The sequence below is a fragment of the Sardina pilchardus genome, chromosome 13, assembly GCF_963854185.1.
Source record: "Sardina pilchardus chromosome 13, fSarPil1.1, whole genome shotgun sequence".
In the NCBI taxonomy this organism is placed as follows: domain Eukaryota; kingdom Metazoa; phylum Chordata; class Actinopteri; order Clupeiformes; family Clupeidae; genus Sardina; species Sardina pilchardus.
The window spans coordinates 1,731,735-1,755,428 of record NC_085006.1 but is presented as its reverse complement, the minus strand read 5'-3'; the positions used below and the strand labels follow the sequence as shown (position 1 = coordinate 1,755,428).

The 23,694-nt window shown below is 41.0% G+C and overlaps 1 protein-coding gene across 3 annotated transcripts in view; it reads right to left on the bottom strand.

Annotated features, from left to right (window-relative positions):
- The window catches only part of supt5h (SPT5 homolog, DSIF elongation factor subunit), a 33,075-nt gene that overhangs the window by 8,758 nt on the left and 623 nt on the right, over positions 1-23,694 (bottom strand). Inside the window, exons 2-26 of one of the 3 annotated variants that reach the window (XM_062552359.1) lie at positions 23,413-23,569; positions 22,999-23,124; positions 22,674-22,830; positions 22,495-22,563; positions 16,165-16,176; positions 15,049-15,118; positions 12,431-12,499; positions 11,950-12,015; positions 11,722-11,752; positions 11,566-11,634; positions 11,206-11,457; positions 10,121-10,210; positions 9,962-10,032; positions 9,712-9,817; positions 8,767-8,860; positions 8,534-8,670; positions 8,130-8,285; positions 7,860-8,006; positions 7,633-7,779; positions 5,403-5,528; positions 3,220-3,307; positions 1,724-1,849; positions 1,532-1,634; positions 1,299-1,426; positions 834-939 (exon numbers count right to left, since the gene is read on the bottom strand). In XM_062552359.1, coding sequence (XP_062408343.1) covers positions 834-939; positions 1,299-1,426; positions 1,532-1,634; positions 1,724-1,849; positions 3,220-3,307; positions 5,403-5,528; positions 7,633-7,779; positions 7,860-8,006; positions 8,130-8,285; positions 8,534-8,670; positions 8,767-8,860; positions 9,712-9,817; positions 9,962-10,032; positions 10,121-10,210; positions 11,206-11,457; positions 11,566-11,634; positions 11,722-11,752; positions 11,950-12,015; positions 12,431-12,499; positions 15,049-15,118; positions 16,165-16,176; positions 22,495-22,563; positions 22,674-22,830; positions 22,999-23,079 — 2,501 coding nt within the window. In that variant the 5' untranslated portion in view covers positions 23,080-23,124; positions 23,413-23,569. Of the gene's footprint in view, positions 1-833; positions 940-1,298; positions 1,427-1,531; positions 1,635-1,723; positions 1,850-3,219; positions 3,308-5,402; positions 5,529-7,632; positions 7,780-7,859; positions 8,007-8,129; positions 8,286-8,533; positions 8,671-8,766; positions 8,861-9,711; positions 9,818-9,961; positions 10,033-10,120; positions 10,211-11,205; positions 11,458-11,565; positions 11,635-11,721; positions 11,753-11,949; positions 12,016-12,430; positions 12,500-15,048; positions 15,119-16,164; positions 16,177-22,494; positions 22,564-22,673; positions 22,831-22,998; positions 23,125-23,412; positions 23,573-23,694 lie in introns of all 3 variants that reach the window. The other 2 variants (XM_062552358.1, XM_062552357.1) reach the window with 2 other exon arrangements.

Below are 23,694 nucleotides of genomic sequence, written 5' to 3'. Positions count from 1 at the left end.
ACGTCGAGCATATGCTTGTTGTGAACGTTAGCGATTGGGTAAAATCAGGCCTAATCGTTTCAAACTTCAACAGAGTTCACGCCTCCTGCCTGAAATCGATTTTGAATGGAGTAGGTCAGACCCTCAGTACGATATTAGAGGGTTTGGTATGACCAAGCTACCAAAATTGGCCATAAATTATGAAATATTGTAAACATGAAGATGCATTGTGGTACCCTTAGATCATGATCAATCTTCACTAAACTTCATATTTTGTGTTTATTCATCAAAGAGCATAATATTATCCACCACAGAAGAGGGGAGAGCACTTAATGCACCCTTACCGTCATCCCCCAGACACTGGTTTATCTCTGAATTTTACCTGGACCAATAAATCCAATAGAGTCCAGGATCAGACCATTTGATTTTGGTGTGTGTGTGTGTGTGTGTGTGTGTGTGTGTGTGTGTGTGTGTGTGTGTGTGTGTGTTTGTGTGTGTGTGTTTCAGGGACACTTCACCGATTAGCATTAAGCTTTGTATCTTTAGAAAACCAGTCATGTTTTTGAATGGTTGTGCATCATTCCCTCAGCTTGCCTTGAGATGGGAGAAATACGGATTTCAATCATTAAAAAAAATCATAATTTTAAATAATTGAAAGCAGGAAGTCCTATTCATGGGTTTCACTGAAATCCGTATTTCTCCCATCTCAAGGCAAACTGAGGGAATGATGCACGACCATTCAAAACATGACTGGTTTTCTAAAGATACAAAGCTTAATGCTAATCGGTGAAGTGTACCTTCAGCATAGCTCTCTCAATGATGGGATGTTGAGTGGTGTGAGAAATGTGGCTAACCGTGATGGTGTGTTGGGGTTGTTGGGGTCCCACGCTCCACTTTGGCCCGGTGTTCTGCTCCCATCATGCAGTGGGGTCTGAGAACCATAATGGGGCGTTCTGCTGCCTAAGAACAGAGGGACAAAACTGCCGTTAGCTGAGAACAAGAGGGCAAAACTGCTGTTAGCTGCTTCAGAATGTGTAAAATCTGCATGATTTGTGCTCACTTTTTCTACAAAAAGGGAGCACACCTTTACTGTAAGGCACATTGGGTATCTGGGGAAAGCACTTTATAAATGTAATGCTTTGTGATGACTCCTAATTGTGATTGAACAGTTAGGAATTATCCGGACTTGGTATAAAGCTGAAGCACTGGCTGTGGGCAGTAATGAGGTACTGAGATGCCATGGACATAGTCACTCTGCTGTACCATTTTAGGCTGAGATAAGAGACAAATGGAATGTTTCAAGATGTTCCAAGTCTTACCGTCATGCAGCGGCGTTTGGCTGCCATACATGGGTGTGCGAGAGCCAGTGCCGTACATGGGGGTCTGAGAGCCATACATAGGGGTACGGCCATGGGTAGAAGTCATGCCGCCATGCCTCTTTGCACCACTGTAGGAGGAAATGAGATTAACAGATTAGCCCAATAATGATGTGTAAGAATTAATGTCAGATTTTTTGTCTTTTTTCAGAAGTAAAAGCAAGTATTGCACGAACACAGTGGTGAGTCGCTGACGATCAACAGAGATGGTCTGGCATGTGGAGTGCAGCTCAACACGAGCTGTAGACTCCGTGGCATCTTTGACGACCCCAATGTAACCTGAGGGCCAAGGAAAACACACAGTCAGACTGGCACCTCAAACCTTCATAATACTATTAAGAAAGGAAATACAAAAACTCAAGACACACCTTTATAGGGTCCCTGAGAAATCCTGACAGTTTGACCAATTAGATCATTGTCACGTCTTCCTCGACCACGCCCCATTCCTCCACCTCCTCCTCCTCCTCCTCCTCCACCTCCACCCCTTTGCACGCCTGTTAACCACAAAGTCACACACACACAACAATGCATGAAAGCATTTAATTAATGACCTACGGACAAACCTGACCCATCTGAACAGATGTTAATAAGGATAAGATCAAGGCATGCTCTGAATGCACAACATAGGATGTATTTTATAAGCAGAACCCAGCAGAACATAGATGAAAACTCAATCTCCTAAATCTCATCAACTCGATGTCCTTATCAATGATGAACCATGCACACAGCAGAGACAGCAGCCTTCAGAGTACTACCTATAATGCAGACATATTTGAGTCCCCTTTCCCTGGCAAAAAAGTTTCACTGCATACACACCATAAACACTACCCACCACCAACAAGAGTGTAGGCTACATTCTGCTGCTAGTCAGATATGCGTTCATACTGTTGCAATGTCGAAGACTTCTCTTGTCCACATCCATCCTACCTGCTTGTCCCAATTTTAGTTTCAAAGATCATATGATATCTTCCTATTACAGAAGCAATTCCTAAATGCATGACAGTGTCCCATCTTCTCATGGCCTGGACAGACTATACGATTTTTTTGTCGCTCACGATTGTCGTTTACGATCTACTACGTCACACTGTACGATTTTAGAACTATGAAAACATATCCGCATCTTGGTCGGGAGAGTGGGCACATACACCGAAAGCATCGGTCGCGTCATACGACTCCCCGTCAAATTTCTGACAAGCCAGACTTTTTGTCGGGCTGTTTTAGAACGTCGTGAACGACAAATCGTAAGTCGTGAAGCATGTCACATTATAAGATTCACTCCGCGTTCGATGTCGTGCCCGACCATTTTAAATCGGTTACGACGCTGTAAACTTATCGGTCATGACAAATTCGGGCCAAAATCGGGCCAAAATCAGACCTCCTATTTTCTACAATTCTAGAATTCTTAACTATAAATGTCAATTTGATTTTTCATTCATGTTTGACTGTGTCTGCTTAGAATATAAAATACTGCCTGTATCTATGATTATAATGTATGTCTGCATTAGTAATGATGAGACAACATCTACAGAATCCTGCATAGAAATGTATGGGGACAGTTGATATCACCAAGATGGGAGCTGTCTACACATCTGCCACCCTTTCCTGTAATGGAAGTAGCCAACCGCATTGTTGGAAACGGCATGACTGACCCTTTGCCTTCTGTTCACTTCCCCGTCATCATGGTAATAGCCATGCTGCAAAGTTGTGTCAGACCTCTGACTGTCAGCTAGGTCTGTGTGCGTCCAAAGAGTTATGCCCCAAACCAACCTACCCACCACTCTCTCGTTTGCTGTAGAGCCTACTCTGTGGGGTTCAAGCTGTAGGCCATGAGCATTGAGGGAGGCAGGAATCCCTGGAGACTCACCTGCTCCACCACCAGGATGCATGGGGCTGCTGATGCGGGGACTCATGGGTGCAAAACCACCAACCGTGAAATTAGTCACATCTCGGGGCTGTGAACACAAAGACAGATAGTCTTGAAAACCTATCATATCAGACAGAAAACAATAACATACATTACCGCAAGTGGTTATCATAAGGGTCAAGCAAAAATGCAAGAAGTGCATTAAAGCAGGAAAAGGGTGCATGTCACCAAGAATATGGGATGAAATATGAGTCAAAATGCAAATGTGCTCATGTGAATCAGCCATTTACAATGGCATATCCTGCAAACTGAAATTTGATTGGTTGCCATTTAGAAGAGTGAGTTAATTGGCACATTATGAAATGAGATGAAATTAAATTAAATTTAACATTTTTATGTAGAATAGTTCTTGGGATATTGACATGTGGCAGGTGTAGTGTCCCCGATGAATGGGATTTATTGGAATTGGGTGTGCCTCCACAGAATGTGGTGATTATATGTGCCAAGCATGATAAAAAAAACTAAAAAAGCACTCAGAGAGCGCAGAGCCCCGTTTGTATTGTTCCTGTAACTAGGCTATGAAATGAGAGAATCCACCTACAGATGGTACGGGTTGAGAATGCTCCTTTCTTTGCCGCACATCGGGAATCCCGAAGGGTGCAGCATTTGTAACTAAAACTGCAACCGCAAGGGGGCAACATAAGACCGCCCTCATAACATGCAGGTTCGGCTAATGCCGGAAAAACACGATAAAACCCGAAGACACCGCGCTGGTGACAAGCGGAGAAAAGAGACATGACGCTCAGCATATCAGATCGCAGTTGCAGAGTTTTCGAACGGCTTGTTAGCTTTCACCGACTCTTGCTACACTTTCTCTAGCCTACTTCTTCCGTGGTTGTCAAACATTTGAACATGAACCGCCTACACGTGGCCATACTATGCCATTACACCGCCAAGTGAAAAACAGAAATGTAACATGTAAATAGGTGTGATTATCATAGGAATGGTTTGCGTTACAGTCTGTCTGTTCAGATTCGCCCGTGTTTTAGCTATCATTTCCATGCCCACGATTTGCATTGAAAGGAGGAAACAACCATGTTTCTGGTTCAAGGTAGCTTCGTGGCAAAGCTCAGAAGTCTCCTTATTTACGGTTAGGCTGGAGTTATACTTACTGTTAGACCAAGCGTAAGCGTATGCGCCCGTGTGCGACCTGCTTTGTCCTGTGTACAGACTCGCAGCAGCATTATGCACCCTACTGGAGGTCTTCACTAGGGGGAGACTAGCCTAAAATCAGATGTGGATGTGGCCATGTGCAATTGTTTACTCTCATAATTGCCCCCAGCTTTGATGTCGATAATGCATCTCGCAGTCACCTTTTTTGGCAATGATCGCCCCTACTTTCTTATCAGTATTGCATCTCGCGGACACGTCATGTTCATTTGCGACGACGTGCACGACCGACGCACCAAACGACCGCAAAATACGTGAGGCAGGCATGATGCGAACCGGAACGCAATGTCTGCAGCAAGTGTAACCCTGGCTTTACAGTTATGCGTAAAGTTTTGCCAGACGCCTTTGTCCAAGGTAACATACAAATAACTAGCATTTGCACTCAGAGAGCGCAGACCTCCGCCTAATTGTTCTTCCTAGGTTGTCATACATTTGAACCTAAACTATTCAGATCGCCACCGCGTGGCCATACCATGCCAATACACCTCTAAGCGAAAAACATAAACACCTCCTGAATCCCGACGATGATACGGATCACTCCCAAATTTTGGAGTCATCTTGCTAACAAACAGACAGACAAACAAACAAACCCGGATGAAAACATAACCTCCTGGGCAGAGATAACAAACAATACTATAATTAATGCAATGTGAACAAGTTCAAAAACTGGTCAGACTAAACAACAAACCCAAGTCAAAAATATTTTTTCCATTTCAAGCCGTTTTTAAAAAAGATTTTTAGTTTGATGAAATCAATGCAAATGTATGTTCATTTTCTTTTCAACTACCAATTCTACCCTTTCATCTCTAAATGACTAGGTGGATCAATGATTGAGTGATTTGAGACTAACCATGACAGTTTCACTCAAAAGCCCTAATACAAATGTAGATATTAGGAAAAGTAGTCAGTGTGTAAAAAGGAAGAAAGATGAATGTATGAAGAGTGGAACTAACCTTGGAACCACCGGCGAGAACTACGTGACGCGTCTTACAAACAAACATGCCACCATTTTCAACCAGCTTCTTACAATGAAGGAAGGCGAATCCTCGGAATAGGTGACGGATCTCTCCTTCACGCCCCTGCATCAAAAACACACAACCATTAGTTAATGAAAAGACAGATATGCTAAACAGTGCTGCAACAACCTATTTGATTTGACACAGAAGTGTGTGTGTGTGTGTGTGTGTGTGTGTGTGTGTGAGTACACATACTACACAAGACCAAAAAAATGGCAAAAACGTTGCTCTGCATCATCAGTAATTTATAGCCTCTACATCTATTTGCCTCTATATAGCCTCTACAAAGGAGGCGTAGGCCACCTTTACCTTGACTGGGTGAACTCTGCCTGATCTGCCGGTGAATTTGGATTTTGCCCGGCAGCTCGGGCTGGAAACCTGCACATCTATCTCCCCTGCTTCCTGTCCACAACCTTTGGGTCCAATCACAACCTAGCTTATCCAAAAGACGGATCTGGATCGCACTGGATCGTTGGTCTGATTGGTTGAAGGACTATCCAAGCGTACAGTCATTTGAACGATGCCCATAGATCACGCCTCTTGTGCAGTAGAAATAAAGTGTAGACTCCCCATACTAATGTTCAATCTTAAAAGATTGAGCTTAGTATGGTGATAGCCAGACACCTTTACCCTTAAAGGAATACGCCACCCAAAAATTAAATTAAGCTAGTCTTGGTCACCCCCAGAGTTAGAACAGTGAAAAAAACCCGGTTAAAATCCGTCCGGGCATTCTCCTGCTTTGGGAGCAGCGATTTTAGCTTTAGCTTAGCACAGTTGCTGTAGATGAAGGGTGTCAGTGAGCACGTCCTCCAAAAAAGTGACCGAGACGTCTACATTTTTTTCTAAATATATCTTGGGAGCCGTGTGTTCAAAACGAGTACAAATCATAATGCAAAATCGAACGAGACTATTACCTGGACAGATCTTTACTTGGAACTATATTTAGCCTCATCGCCGGCAAAGCACCGCTAGCTAGGCGAAAGTTCTCACGTAGCACTTGAATCCCATCCCGTGAAGTTCCAGTCGAATCTAGAAGTTGGGAGTTTACAAGACTGCTACGTGAGAACTTTGCGCCTAGCTAGCGGTGCTTCGCCGGCGATGAGGCTGAATATAGTTCAGCCTCATCAGTAGATGTCTTGGTCACTTTTTTGGAGGACGTGCTCACTGACACCCTTCATTTACAGCAACTGTGCTAAGCTAAAGCTAAAAACGCTGCTCCCAAAGCAGGAGAATGCCCGGACGGATTTTAACCGGGTTTTTTTCACTGCTCTAACTCTGGGGGTGACCGAGACTGGCTTAATTTCATTTTTGGGTGGCGTATTCCTTTAATGTGCATAATGGACTGGGATATTGGCTGCTGTTGTAGGTACTGACTCGATTAAATTCATTCTGGACTCTCTATCCGACCACATAAAGACGTGGGGATACTTCGGTTTGGCTTTAGGGACCCTCTACTCACTACCACGTAAGTGTAGTGTTGTTTGGAACAGTAGAAGAGGTATAAAAATAGCGTTTTGTAGCGGCGAAAGGACTTGCCCCGGTCACTTCCAGGCTAACGAGTTTTGGCTAAAAACGGTGAACTGGAACTTTCTCAAAATACATCCGAATTACATGATTTTGGTGTCAACTCTACGTATGTACTCCCAAAAGTCCGAAAAATTGATCTAAAGTGCATTTCACTCCGGATTATCCCTTTAAGAATGCTTTGTCATGCATTTCAAACAACTCAATAAGCATAACCAAAATACAAACCGTTTGAAAGAGGCATGCAGAGTATTTTGGACCCACACTCTGAGGTGCATTTCCCAAAACCATAGTAGGCTGGTAATGGAAAATTGTTGCTAAATTGCTAACTTAGTTAACAATTATGGTTTTGGGAAGCGCGCCCCAAGTCGGAATTTCATTCTGTCTCAACATTTTAGTAACTCAGACTAGTTGCAGTTCACTATCTAGCCACAGCTTCACATTGTTTTAGATTGGGCAATAGGGGGGCGCTATTCTGTCAGCGCAGAGGATGGCTGACCGAGAGAGGGCAGCTGAAAGTTTCCATTTAAATGTGTCTCCATTCCATTATGAAATCGAAATATATTGGCTTAAGAAAAACAAAACAAAAAAAAACATAACCATCCCAAATTTTAAGTCCCTTCATACAGGACATGCTACATACCGAATGAGGTCCATCGATGACTTTCACAATGTCCTTCACATGGATGTTGTTCTGCTCAGAGTCCAAGGCCACAGCAAAGCGGTTGTCCTTGCGTCGGTTCACTGCCTGGTGGCGCACTGTCTGCACTTTACCATGCATATTCAACACCTAAAACAGAAAACAGATGGGTGATGAGTGCAAAACCTCTGATGAGACATGCACTCTGAGCTCAGGGAGTCTTGGTGTACCTGGAAGGTCTCTCGTTCCAGCCTGACAATCACTCCTACAGTCTGGGGCTCCAGCTGCACCAGCTCTCCCCACTCATGCTGCCCGCCTGCATCAACTCCAGAGGCCGTTTCTGAGCATAACTGGAGATCTCGTGGCAAAACTTTCAACTGTAGCCAAAAGAAAATGATGAACAGTTAAGAACAGTTATGAAAAACAAGTGCCAGGGGGCTATGGTATCACCAGCCACAGAATTTAAACATCCAGAAAGCATCCTAGTAACAGTAGCTTACCTCATGCATGGTGAGGTCAGAGAAGAGGATGACAAAATTCTCTTCGACTCGCACAATGAGTCCTGTGTCACCTTCATAGCGCCCTGCGATCACCTTCACATGATCACCCATGCGGAAGTATTTCCTCAACTCATGTGCAGGGAACTCCAGTGGGTCCTGTGTAGAACCAATCAAAAGTATACAATAACAGCTGCAAGCAACACGGGAGCTTCTTTTTGTTTGAGCAACACATGTTGCAATTGTTACCATTATGACAACCCTGTATTGCTATCCTATGAAACACCACATCATACAGTTATTCTTCCAGCATCAGTATTTAGCATTATGTGCGTCAGTGTTATCAGTAAGTGTGTTCACTATAACACAAGGCATAAGATGAGTGATGCTGTAGGTAAATGTAGCACCTTGAGGTCTTCGTGTTTGGGCATGATTGTGATCTTGTTCCCATCCACACTGAGGATTTTTCCCTGGAGGTTGATCAGCTCACCCTCACACACCTCCACGTTGTCCCCAGCCTGGAGATTATGCTCCTTTTCCTTACCTGCAGAAAGAGACCACAGTCCGCTTCACAACACTGAAGTCACTTGACAGACCACAGACAGTAAAGTATAACAGATATCCACATGAAAAACAGTACCTGTGGTTTCTGTGACCACCTCCAAATCAATTCCCTCAGGCTGATCCTCAAACTTTTCCAGTTCAGACAGAGTGGGTTTTACACCTTCAGTAATCTGATGGAAAGTGGCAGAACCAGGAAAAAGTCATAGAATTCAGAATCACATTACACTTGGGCATGTTAGCTTAATTTTAGAAGTGCTTTGGACATAGATATGGGCACACGGCTTTGTTTAAAAGTGCTGGGGACATATGAGGCGTTTACATTATACTACTTTAATATAGTTATGACATATGAGGCATTTACATTATAATGCTTTTATCCTAACACTTTAGTTATATTTGTCATTCATCCATACTACATTAGAGTTTGAGACCCTGAAAAGGAGCAATTTGGGGAAAGCTGCTGACCCCATTCCAGTTCCCCATATGCGGATAGGCAAAGCAGCTACAAAAACATACACACTAGCCTATACTACAAAAGATAGACTGACTAGTCAGCTTGAATGAATTAACTTTAAGCATCAGTACTGGATTGATGGGCTGTAGGGTGGGCTACGCCATAACTGTTGCAGAGCTTCAAGCATAAGACGATCAATTCTTCTATAACATTTTTCAAAAAGGAAATCAATATGATGCACTCAATGTGTATTTTGTAGGCTTTGGCAAAATAGATCTCAGAATAGTCTCAGCTCAAGTCCTACACCCCAAGGTCGTTTAAGCAGCTTAGCTCTGCTGGTTATTGACAGCACAATGGTCAAGTCACTGGAAAAGATGTCTAGTTGGTTTGACAGGGTCACAGAGCATTTTCTTGAAAAGGAACGTAGGGCAGAACTTCCGTATAAATAAATGGACAATTTTTATGATGTAGGCCAAAAATTAACTTCCCCTCTTTGAAAGACAAGCAGCCGCCACTGCATTTACACTATACAGTCTCAATGATGTAGCTAATAGCATGGAGGCTCACCACAGCAGACATGGCAAACGTTTTGAAGAGGAAACCTTTACGGCTGTAGCGGTTTCCTTCAAAAATCATGAACTCCACATCATGAGTCACTTCCCCTCCAAGAGACCTGCATAGTTCAATTACACAAGAAAAGACAACATTAAGCCAAAGCAAGTACAAGCTTTTTATCTAAAAGTTGATCTCCTCTATGTAACCTGCTATACATCTAGGTCTCTTGCTCATGATCAAAAAGACATGAGGAGTATCATACCTAATCTTTTCAGCATCAAACAACCTCTGAGGAGGCCTCTTAGACTTCTTCCTTTTGGCAAACCAATCTTTCTGTGAAGGGAAGACGAACTTTGAGTAGAACAAATACAGAATGCAAACATCCATTAACTCAACCTACTACATAACATTAAAGCCTCACCATGCTCATGCGAGCTTTAATGCGGTCCAGATCTATTCGTGGGATCAGTTTCAGTGATATGGTGTTCTGACTAGGTTCAACATAGTCAACCTATGACAAAAACAAAAAGACATGAAAGAATCATTAAAAATGGGATATGCCCACTTGACAACGGGAGAGATAGAACTAACGACTGGCTTTTGGCCGTAGCAACCAGCCATTTAGAACTAACGAATGGCCTTTGGCCATATCAACCATCCATTTAGAACTAGTAACGGCAGTTTTGTCCTGCAAGTAGAAAGTTGATATGTGGCGGAAAATAGTTCCACAATCAAGACTGTTTTCGCGATGTAATAAACGTTTACATTGTAATAGAAAATGAACACTACACAAGTGGCAACCGGTCACCTCGTCGGCCGTTATCCCTTACGTATTCGGGACACCTGACTGATTCCAAAACACCCTTTCATGAAGTTCAAGAGGAGAACAAGAATTTTGGAAATGTTAGCAAACCAGGAAAAAAACACATCAAGTTTGAGCCATTCTTTGTTTTGTGTTTCTTGAAACTTTGCAAAATTCGGCTAACTAAAGTCTAATGTTTAATCTCAAAAGATTGAGCTTGCTCTGGTGATAGCCAGGCTAGATCTCTTGTCTTGAGTTGTCTACTTAAGATGTCTTGTTTTTGTTTCTTTTGTTGTGTTTCTGTGATTAAATTTATTAATTTCAACTTGGCATTGAAGAACAAATTGAACAATCAATTAATGGCTGTTACAACATCTTGCCAGATTGCACTTTCTAATTTGAGAAGAGACAGGTTTTAAATGGGAAAATTACCAGAAATCTTAGTCACTTGTAAGCATGATGCTAGCAGGCGAGAAGCTAACGGTCTAATCCGATTCAATGATCTATGCTAGGCTGAAGCTAAAAGTTGCATCGCCAGACTCACAGAATGGCTAGATGAACGGGGAAAAGGTAAATAGCGATTGTTTTGCTCGAGGGGAGGGGGGAAATTAGCTTATTTCCAAAAATGCCGGAATATCCCTTTAACTGTAAGTTAACTATAACTTAAGTGCACTTATTTGTTTGTAAGGGACTTGGATACTTACTTGAGCAATGTCGTCTTTATAGAGGCCTCTCTTCAGGCGAACCCAGGACTTAGGCTTGAGATTAGTCACTTCTTTCACTACCTTCAGCACATCAGTCATTTCTTTGATGGGGACCATCTGCTGGTTCCAGAAGCCCATGCGCAAGTTTCCGACACCCTCTATAGCAGCCTTTACATGGGTCTGCTTGTAAGACTCCACATAAATGTAGCCTTTCACATGCTCAGGAGCAACTACTGACTTGATTTGGAGGGGCTGCGTAGATGAGACAAATAGCTCAGTCAATAGTACAACAGAAAGACACTCATGAGTCAGTCAGTACTGGGGGAAGATCGTGGATCAGTGGCCCTGCAAAACACTCACCGTGTCAGTAAACTGATAAGCAATGAACTTCCTCATCAGGGCAATGGCAGTGGCCCTCTCCTCTCCAATCTGACATGGGATAGAATTTAACATTTACATTTCCCATCAAATTAAACTGCTTATATCTGGAAATCTGATAATAGACTGAGCCCATACCTTACATTTGACGGTCCATAAGTTAGGATCTCTTTAAAAAAGAGAGGGTGGGTGGGGTAAGTAATCACCTATTCCATTGCCATTTACTGATTTGGCACACACAGTTAAAAAATTAACACATTTAAAAAAGCAAATATCTTCACAAACACAGCCCTCTAAATAAATATAAAATGACAATTATCTGACAGTGAATCAAGTCCAAACAGCTGTGGAACCGTGTATACATACTTGACACCAGGAAGAAGCTGCTGCTGGGTAATGTCATCAGACAGATCCTCTGAACCTCCATAAAAACTAGAGAGAAATGATGAACACATATAGCTTCAGCACACTCATCAGCAGGTCAAGAGCAGCAGGGTTTCACAGACGTTCTAATCACATTTTCAGTGAATAGATGTGATCCAGGAAGCATAACCCACATATACCTCACAGTTCCAAAATTCAAATTGAGTCCATTTACTTCCATTGTTTTCACTAATTTGGGAGCAATAGGCCTATTAGATGGAAATTAAAATATTCAAACATAACTGAAACTAGGCCATAAAAAACTTCCCAGAATTTCTGCCAGATGTCACAGAGACGTATACTGTGCGAGGATTGTGTTACCCACAACAGGTAGCATCTTTCTCAGCCAATTTTTGACACAACAGCACAAGCAATGAGGCAAGATGTAATAGGTCACAACTTGATGGGACATTTTCATACTCACTGTTCTCCTCCTGAAGACTTGGCATATTTTCTCATGTAGTACTCTCCTAAGGCCTCTTCTCTTGAGTCTCTGGAGAAAGAAAGCACAGCTACATTGCATAACGAGCAACATACAACATATCCTTCCGACACATCATATAAAATGCATTGCTCAAAGCCTGTTGGGGAACAGTCACCAAATTACATCATGAGACAACATATCAAACACATTCAGTCGCTAGCACATACACAGCATAGCTATATTATTACAATTTATATGCAAGTTCTCAAAGAAGCCATGCCCACCGAATCAAATTAAACCATTAATCATCAATAATGTTTTTCAAGTATTACAAAAATGACAATCAAAACATAGCAATTATTTTTAGGGTTACATTTGTCAACAATGCTCCTGTTTTGTCTTGAGTAACAAATACAATGTAATTCACTGTTTGATAGGGTTGGGTACCGACACTCGGTACAAGTACGTGATGAGGGCGAACATCAACGGTAGTAACCATCCCGGAATACAATGTGAATTTCGGTGCCTCATTTCGGTATTAAACATGCAGCTGCTTAATCGCGCCCTCTCGTGTTCACTGTTAAAAACGGCAGCGTCAGTGCACACACCACTGAAGGCTGTTTTCCACCGACAGCGAACCTGGTGTTGAACTGGTGCAGCCGTTCGAAAGTCTTTGAACCGTGGTGCTATCTAGTGAACCAGCCCGCATTTCCACCAGTTCTGAACCGAACTAAGGATGTGTCATCAACAATGGGTGTTGCATGCAAAAGCAAACGTTAATGAGATGCATAAACGGGAGAATGATATGATCAGTTGTCCCATAAAAATGGCAACACTAGCTGTTTAAAATGCAAGTCAACGTCTGCAGTGCAATGCTAGTTGAATCGTTTTGTTTACTCATGGCAACAGTTGATATGGACGGAAAACTCATGCTTTCAGCAGAGACATTTCTTAGGCAGACTGGTCAGGTAAATGTCATCGGTAAAATGAATACATATGTATATTTACATAGCCTACAAGTGTAGTGATACACGATTAAACGGCAGAAGGGGATCATCCGTGTGTTGCTGTTTAACTGGTAGCCTAACGTTAGATTGCGAAGTTGATGAGAAATGCATGCATTCCATGGCATGACCGGTTAGATCAATCGGTAAAACGTGCAAGAATGACATATTTTTCACTGTAAGACGGCATTGCATATCAACCATAAGTACGTTAAACTCTCTGGCTATAAACTTAGTAGGCCTATGTGGTTGCTGTTTAGCTGGTTGCCAAAAAAGATCGATAGATGCCTAAATGCGATGTCTATGAGAAATGATTGCATTACATGTAACATGACCTGTTAAAAATACACATTGGGTTATTTATTTAGTGGGTTTCAAGGTAGGCTACTGCTTAATATGCTGTTGGTCAAATTTGACCTCTGGCCTTATAATATATGTAATAATATGTGATTTTCTGTTTTATTATTTGCATATTATGAAAGCTTTTAGATTAAAATATTGTTGGTTTGTTCTTGACCTTTGCCTCAGAAAAAAAAAATCATCATAAAAACTTGTTTTTTTTTTTTTTTTTTTTAAAGTACCGATTTAATTACCGTTTAGGAACCGGCACCGCTTTGAAAGTATCGATTTAGCACCGGTATCAAAATGTACTCTTTCAGTACCCAACCCTACTGTTTGATGATTGATGCTTCCAAACTCATTGAGTAATTATGTTAAATAATCATGATCTCAATATTGACCAAAACTAGATGTACTGCATAGCGGACTAGATGTATTGCATAATCCTGTTCATCCTCTCTGCGACAAGAAATCACACTTGTCAATTATCCATCTCCTAATTCATCTCCTACTCTTGCAACTTTTAAGTATGCTTGTCTGTGCGTGCCTGTGTGTGTGTGTGTGCGCATGTGTGTGTTTAAGTGTGAGCGTGCCTGTGCATACCTGTGTGTGTGTGTGTGTATGCATGCATGCATGTGTGAGTGTGTTTATGTGTGTGTGTATGCGTGTGCATTTGTGTGTGAGAGAGAGTGAAGAAACTTTAAAGCTAGTTAACACTTAAAGGGGTGATCTGGTGTATGCAAAACCTAGGCCCTATTTATGGATAATAATTAGTGCTCTCAAAAATATCGCACTAACGAGTTAACTCAAAACAATTTTAACAGTGTTGCTTTTTTATTGCGAGATGAACACTCTTTCTGACCTGTGACAAGTTTTTTTTATAAACTGCTGTGGCCACGTTAGTAAAACTTAATAACTATGATTTTGAAAATTTGAACAATGTGACTGATTTCGCCGTGGAAGGTCACATATGTTTGATTGAAGGGTATTGTCGTGCACCGTTTTTTTTTTTTGAGGAGGCTGACAGAAAGCATTGTTTACAGGATCTTGTTCTTGTTCTTCTGTCAAGACAGCAGCACTTTCTGTTTAGAGCACCATTGGTGTAGCTTTAATTTGGTTCTGTGCGGGTTGTGCTAATCTGTGAATGGTACCGGATGTACGTTTTTCTGAATGTTGACGAAAAGGCGGTTTAGGAGAGCCTTCACGATTTATTAACCGTGAAGTTTCACACCGTGGTTAATAATAATACCGGTTTATCGTGACATCCCTACCTACCTCCATAAGTTCTGAAGTCTGCGAGACCCTGAGTGATCCTCATCCAGTACCACATGGTCCAGGTTAGAAGCTGGAGGAATAAAATCAGGCAGGATAAGCATCACATCCAAAGCATTGAAGACATTGAAGAGACAGCTCATTTTAAAGACGCCTATTACCTGCACATTAAAATCCTACATGAAACTCCTGTAAATGACAATTAACATTGCTACAGGTATACAATTTAGACATCCTCGCCTTGACCAACAAAACTTTTCTCCAAGATACCTTTGGGCTTTCTAATAAATGAATTGTGTAAAAAAGTTATTGTGTAAATAATTCCTGCATTTACAAGATATTGGCTACCAATGGTCTTTACATACTGTAGAAGGGAAAACTCCCTAGCATTAAACTGACCTAAGTTCGCTAAGCCCCACCCATCAACCACAAATAAGCCAACAGCAGTTCAGTATCAGCTGCACTATGACCATTTCAGCCTACAACTCCATAGAGTTGCATTAGAAGCTATAATTCTTTTATGGCTTCATTGGATTTTATAGAGATTCTGAGAAATCACAGATCAATAGGCAAATGGGAGAAGCCTCATTTCTTGGTCACCATGCTAGTCCAGCAGATAGCATCCTAACGTTAGACCAACATTGGGATTGTGCACAGCAATATACTGTAAGATTAAGTTACTTTAAGTTAACAAGGTTGGTGGTCAATTAAACATAGACTGATAAATAGTCTATGTTTAATTGTGTTAACCTTAACCTTACATGTCAGTGTCCTTGTAACATAACATATGCAAATCTAGTATAACTGTGCATACCATAATATCAAAATAACCGTCTCAGTTTGTCCTTCAACAAAGATAGATTTGAATTTTGTCCTATGATGGATACTAAACTAAATCAGATCATTAATTCTCCAAAAGTACCTTGAGTGTTCATTTTTACAGACATGCTGACACCTGTTCTAGTCAACCCAGGTAATGTTTGACCAAGGAATTAAGGGGGGCGAAGTTTAGCAATAGGTCTGTTCTCAGAGCACTTAAAATCTTCAATTACCACCCAGATGCTAACGCTGAAATTCTGATTCCCATTACAAACATATTTTATAGAAGAGAGCACTCACCCTCTGCCTCCTCTGTCCATTGTCCAGGAGAGTTGCAGTTTAGAAAACATACACACACAAAATAAAGGGCAGCAAAGCCACAAGTAGCACAAAACAACCAGATGGAAGGGGAAGAAAATCAATTAAAGAACAATTGTGACCCAATGCAAACATCAAGTGATACAATTATCACAATGTAATCAACACATGACAATAAACAGAAACAATGTTCAGCAAATACAACAATCACTAGATCTCATCCACTAATGTACACAAACAAGACTGCACACTTGCTGAAATGGTGCATGCAAAATCATTTCCCATTATCTCTGACATTGCGTTCCCAAAAGACTTGGATGAGTGTATGAAGTACGGAAAGCGCAACGGACAAGAGAGAATGCTGCAGCACTCTAACGTCATGTGGAAATGCCAAAAGCTGTGGAGCCCACGCCACATTTATCACAAAATCAAGACCATGAGATTACTACTCTTCTTTTATCTTTACCACCTCATGGCAAATCCTGAGTGAAATGGGTCAGTACAATCTCCTCTTTATGAATAAAATAGGAAAAAAACAGGAAGCCAAGTGTGGAGCAGATCTGAACAAGGACCAAACCCGGTCTCACTAAAAGGACTGATTCTGTCCAAACAGGGTACCCCCAGGATCCAACTTAAATTCAAGACTTTTTAATACCACTTTAAATGAAATTTAATACCAACTTTGCATCTGTTCCCACCTATTTTGGAACTGCAACTGTGCACGCGTGCATGAGTGCGTGGTGGGGATACTTAAGGAGTAAAGAATATCATACAAATTACATATAAAGGCTACTTTTCACATAAAATATAATTTGGGTGTGTGCAATCTTAGGGCTGGGCAATATGGCTAAAAAAGAATATCTCAATATTTTTAGTCTATTTCACAAAAGAAGATATATGTACCGATATTTTGAAATTTTCTAAAAAGGACTTCATGAATTCTTACGTTCACACCCTGTGATTTTAAAATCATACCAGTCCAATCCCTGCAATGTTATTTTAATTTATGGCCTGTTATTTGGCTTTAGCATTCTCTAGTCTTCTTTGAAAGGCCCATTTGCCTATCACACAAAGAACATTTCTGTGCCTGGATTATCAAGCATTTCTGAAGGGGTCATGGGCCTTATGGACACTTATTAGCATAGCTACTAGCTACATGATAAGATATGCATATATGTTGGAACAAATAAACTTGCTTGAGGCAGGCACTTTTTCAGGCTAACATTACTAAATAAAACAGGGTAGACGAGGCTTGTACAGTGCCCTCCAAAAGTATTAGAACACATGCTTAAAGTTAAATATAAAATCATCTTTTGGAAATTTATCTTATGCCTTAAATTAAACAATGAGGAACTATTCAACCTTTAAGGACATTCATTTTCTTTGTGAATGAATAATGTATTGTAAATAAATAAATGTTTTCCTTAAAATACAGGGGGTCATAAGTATTGGAACGCCCATGTTAAATTCCCATAGAGGATTTTTATTTTTATTTTCAAAGGCCAGTTATTTCATGGATCCAGGACACTATGCACCCTGATTAAGTCCCCTTGGCCTTTGGAATTCAAAATAACCCCATGTCAACACTATACCTTTAACATACTAAGAGTTTGGCATGCTTTATGTCAGTTATTAGCTGTTAGCTAATTAGCTGGTTTGAATTGCATTGAGCTCAATGAGAATGAAACCAGCTAATTAGCTAACAGCTAATAACTGACATAAAGCATGCCAAACTCTTAGTATGTCGTGCTAACTGACTCCCTTCATTTACAGCAACTGTGCTAAGCTAAAGCTAAAAACGCTGCCCCCAAAGCAGGACAATGCCCGGACGGATTTTAATCGGGTTTTTTTCACTGTTCTAACTCTGGGGGTGACCGAGACTGGCTTAATTTCATTTTTGGGTGGCGTATTCCTTTAAGACCCTGTGGGTACCCTGTGAAAAGACAGACTTTCAGACAAACAAATGGAGGGTTAGCAGTCAAAACTTTGCCGGTTGTTTCTATGCAGAGATTCTTCTTCAAAGAATTTTGTCAAAACATAATGAAACTTAATAACTTAATGAATTTAAAGGAGAATATAGATTCTAACTGTAAGTCAACATAGATGGAATGACGTCCATGACTATATAGTAAAGTTGCCTGTTCCAGACCTGCCAAGCCAACCTTTATATAAAAAATATTTGAGTACCACCTTGAGTCGGGGGTGTGTGTGTGTGGGGGGGGGGGGGGAGATTGCTCACCCTGGCTGCATGCATGAGGCCAAAAACGGACATAGCAAAAAACACAAGATATGCCTAGCCTACATTTAGCAGACCCATCTTTAATGTTAGATATCCATCTAAACCCAATCCAGTGTGTTCCTGAAAATGCAAACCAAATCTTTTACAGTTGGCCCAATATAATTTTTGACAATCTGTTAGATCCAAATCTTTATCTATGGAAAACACTTGATACGGACGCAAAATAATTCAAAACTGCCAGCTGGGGAACGTGAATCTGCAAGTGACACTTGTTAATGTCACCTCGGTGACTCAATTTCATTTATCCCACTGGGATAAACTAAAAGTGACCGTGAGACACACTATGGTGTTTCACATCACGTCTATAAGCAGAGATACACTTAAAGCAACACCATGGAGTTTTTTAACCTTCATAATATATTTCCAAGACCCTTGTGATGGTACATTGATTTACAATCGGTTGAATGACACGTCTGCCATAGCCTGACGGTGTCTGTATCGCTTTTACTGGCACTACGGAACTTTGGATTTCGGGTGTGAATCCATGCCCAAAAAGAACTACAAAATTAGACTGCTTTATGGCATAGGCTACACTTCCCCCACCACTTCAAATTCAGTGCGAGTGTGTATGTTGAATAGACAGTTGATGGCCGAAGCAGCAACGAAACCGAAAGTGTTATGATACAAGTGTAAACTTTGTAGGCTACAGCCTAATGTTGTAGTAGCGATTTATGACGAAGACCCTTTTATATTAGGACAAAAAACAGTCAGTTAACGGGGTGTAGGCCTACACGTTTGGTAGGGGCTATCCTACACTCTTGAAAGTAAATCACGATTAGACAGAAATAAGATTTTAGGCTAACTACCTAATGACTGAGTCATGTTTGTTTATTTACTTTTCTGGTGAAAATGTCTTGCCACAGGCTATAATGCAAATCGACTTTCCTACTTTGCAGATTTCTTCATATCATAATATTGACCATATAGCCTATGCCATTACCATAGGCCTACAAACAATTGAATTATATTCATTCTGTAAGTATAATGACGCTGCCTTATAAACGAGCTACGCAATCTTTTGGCGTTTGAAAAAAAAAAAAAAGCCATGAAATTATATTCATATGATGATATGCTGAAATGTATGCTATAGGCTACTGTAGGCTACCTGGAATATACATTTCACACGCAACGCAGGCAGTCCGAGTTTGCCCAAGACGTGAGAACTCCTCCTGCAGAATTCGGCTCGTCAACAAATGCACATGTATCCTAGCTCTATCACCATGCTGCCAACCAAACTGCTCGGGAGCTGGTTATGTGTGCTAGTTATAGCTCAACGTGTAAATCTACTGCCTATAGGCTACTGACCAAACAATTATCTTGAAAAACAAAGTTATCACGTGTAAGATTCTGTCATCATATTATAAGAGCTCTGCCTCTCCAAACATTTTGGGCGTGCAAATATATGCATATATAGATTTTTTTTTTATGTTATAGAGACACTAAAAATGACCACCCTAGATTAGGCTACGCTATTGCTCATAAATATCGTAATCGGTTTTTTTAAATAAGTAATTGACCAACATTATCCCAACACCGAGAACGTGCACAGACCAGAGCTAAAAGCCTAGTTTTACAAATGTATCACATAACTGGTATCGTAGTACCACATAATTTAATATTTAATGTGCAGCCTCAATATGTCTAGCCTATATTGTACGCTATGTCTAACTTGCTTCTGGTTTAACCGTGACAGATTTTACGACATAAGTAGAAGAAATTACCGTTTCCCAACTGTAGGGGGACCCCGAGAGCAAAACTTCCATGGTGTTGCTTTAAGTGTAGCATGAACTTTGTTTAAAGCCCTATTCGCACGGGATTAGTATTACCTGTGGACCTTTGGTGATTTGTGATAATTGCGGAGAATGTCTGAGATCTTAGTCCCGTGCGAATGTGCCATGTCTGTAATTTGAAAAGTAAAAATTCCGCCGCAAATTACCTACTATACTTCGCCAAACACAGACGTCCGGTGATAATACTAATCCCGTGCGAATCTGTATCTCAGTGATTGCTGTTGCAATTGCATATCTTTTCTACTTTCTGTATTGTTTTCGGACGTTAGCATACGACATATCCGGGTGTAATGTCAGTGAAAATAGAGTAATTTACAGACTTTGCTTATCCCGTGCGAATGCGCTGCAAGTAACACAGAGGTGGGGCGATAATTTGAAAATGACCGGAGGTCCACAGGTAATACTAATCCCGTGCGAATAGGGTTTAAGACATTCTCTTTTTTGGAGCCTTCCGGCAGTTATATCGCTGCAGTAGGTTGTGAGTAAATCCATTTGCAGGACATTCCAATTCACGCCTTTTAAGGAGCTTTCTGGAATAGTGGGATGTATGCTTGAGTTTGTGTACACTTTAAGCAACAAATCGTAACGGTGTACTTTCACATGAAAGTGTGTGCAAGGTATGCAGAATGCATACAGGTTGGCAGGTCTGTTCAGCTAAAAAAAGGCAATAATCATTTGCCAGGATCGGTTCAATGACTGTGCCTTTAAGGTCATGTGTTATTTAAGCAATGAACAGTACATGGAAATTATCACACTTGGCTTCTTCCCTGCTCTAAGTTACATTAAAGGGATAGTTCGGGTTTTAAGACACGAAGTTATATGGGTTCCCTGTCAGCAACGTTGTGCATCAGCACTGACTTACCCCCCGACAGCGTCCTGTGAGCCGAGATCCAGCCGGTTTTTGATGCTGAAGAAAGTAGTCCGGCAAGTTGCTGGGGTCACGAAAGTAAAGTGTTTTTCTTCTCAAAACCATATGCGTTCAAAAGAGTGATATATTTGCACCACAAAAACGTTGTCCAGGAAAAATTCAAACCTCGTTATCACTTGGCACTATTTTTCTCGATTCCTATCACTGTGCGCTACTGACAGCTGGACAACGTTTTTGTGGTGCAAATATATCACTCTTTTGAACGCATATGGTTTTGAGAAGAAAAACACTTTACTTTCGTGACCCCAGCAACTTGCCGGACTACTTCCTTCAGCATCAAAAACGATCAAAAGCCGGCTGGATCTCGGCTCACAGGACGCTGTCGGGGGGTAAGTCAGTGCTGATGCACAACGTTGCTGACAGGGAACCCATATAACTTCGTGTCTTAAAACCCGAACTATCCCTTTAAAGGAGAATTCCAGCGATTTGTTACATAGATGTCTGTTTCTCAAAGTCATTGAGGACTGTTGGGATGACCCCCCACCCCCCCCCAAAAAAGTACAGCTCAAGTTACTGCAGCCAACAGCTAGAGCTACCAGGCTACAGAGCTACACTCTGGGGGCATGTTCATGAGCCCCCATGTTTCTGTCCTCTGTGAAAAATCGCTGGAATTCTCCTGTAAGTCGAAAGTCCCGTCTAAAAGACTACTTCATCCATTTCACCAACAGCCAACTGAACAGCCCAATAGTGTGTTGGCCACACAGTGCTCCCCATCTTCTGTGCAAAAGTATACCAACACATTAGAATGCCACTGCCACATCAAGTTAAACAGTGTGCATATGGATATGGACTTGAACACTATGTGAGAATGAGATTAATAAATTGCTTGATAAGTTAGTGTGCGTAACAAAGAGCAGGAAAAGTCTGGTCGTTTTTACCGTTAACTGAAGGAAGCATGCATGAGAAATAAAAAATTGTGAGCACAGCAGACATTTTAGAAAAGACTAGCATTTAAAATATACACTCCCTCAGAATTTAGTAATGGACTATTATCTATGCATAGCATTATAGTGCAGACATGTCTAAGAAAACAGTATGAACATGTCTGCACAATCAGAAAATGTGGCAACAACTGAATTTAATATTTAGCTTAAACCGGTTACAATCTTAATATGTTGCTTTCAGTCAGTCTATCAACTACTGTTACAGCAAGTATCTTAGAAAGCCACCACATTACACTCTCAATTTATGGACAAAAAGCTCTCTGATTGAAATGGATGGATGGACAGAGAACCCACTACAGCTAAATTATTAAAAAACCTAAAATAATAATCAATAGTATCAATAGTTCATACCTTTCTCCAAAATGTCTTCCGCTCCTTCCTCCCAAGGGTCCTCTTCGTCTTCATACTCATCATCCACATCTGAAACCATTTGTTAAATATATCAGTGAGTTTGAGATGAGTGACAGGCAGATGGTATGCATTAGGTATTACAATAGCCTAAAAATAAATGTAAAAGTAAATGTCCATACCGGCTTCATCTAAGATGAAGCCACCATGACGTGGTTTTTTCCTGGGTCGGTCGTCATCCTCTTCTTCCTCTTCTTCATCATAATCCTCCTCATCCAGGTCCTCCCCTTCCTCTTCTCCTTTATCACTGCCAGCTACACTTCCTGCCCCTTCCTCTTCCTAATAAGAGCACAGCACAGACAAGCTGCTCATAGCGAAATGTTATTTCCTTCTACAATAAAAACCTCCAATAGCCTAATAATTCAAATTTAGAATGTAAAGTTGTTTTCTAAGTTTACAACATGCATGTCAGAAAAAGGTAACAAGCCAAGCCAAAATTGACATTACCTCATTTTCCTCTACCTCCTCTGCTTCGCTGCTATGTTCGCTGTGGTTGTCAGAGAAATCACTGTCGTCGCTATCAGACATTTTCAAATTACACAACTTTGGTGGCGACAGCAGATGGACTGTTTCCTGTAATAATCAATGAAGAGGTTCATGTATGCGGTAGGTAAAAGACATCAGCAAATGAAGATTAACAGCTTATGAAGTTAGCCAACAATGCTACATAGCATCAGAATTGGGTTTAAATGATTGTGCAGAAATCAAAGTTGGCAAAGTTTACACATTCCAGATTGAAAGTTGTTAAGAGACAAACTTAATGCAAGCGCTATGGCATGTACCTTGTGTGCCCTGTAGGCTGTGCAACTATTTATGACCGTTGCCTGTCACATAGCTGGTTTAAGTGATGATGAACCTTACCTATAGTACTTCTAGTTGTTTTCAGATATGTAACAGCTGTTGTATACTCATGCTACAGATGTTGACCTGTGCTACAAAACCATCTCTCTCTGTAGAATCAGTAATAGGTTTTTTTTTAATGTCCAAGCCCTGGTGTCATCAACTGAATCTAGAGCGTCTACTTTTTAAAATGAAAAACAGAAAACGTGTACATGCATTAATGAAATAAACAGGCTATTGATGAATGTCACATGGTTTAGCTTAAAGTTGCCACTTATGCTTATTGAAATGCAAACCGACAAA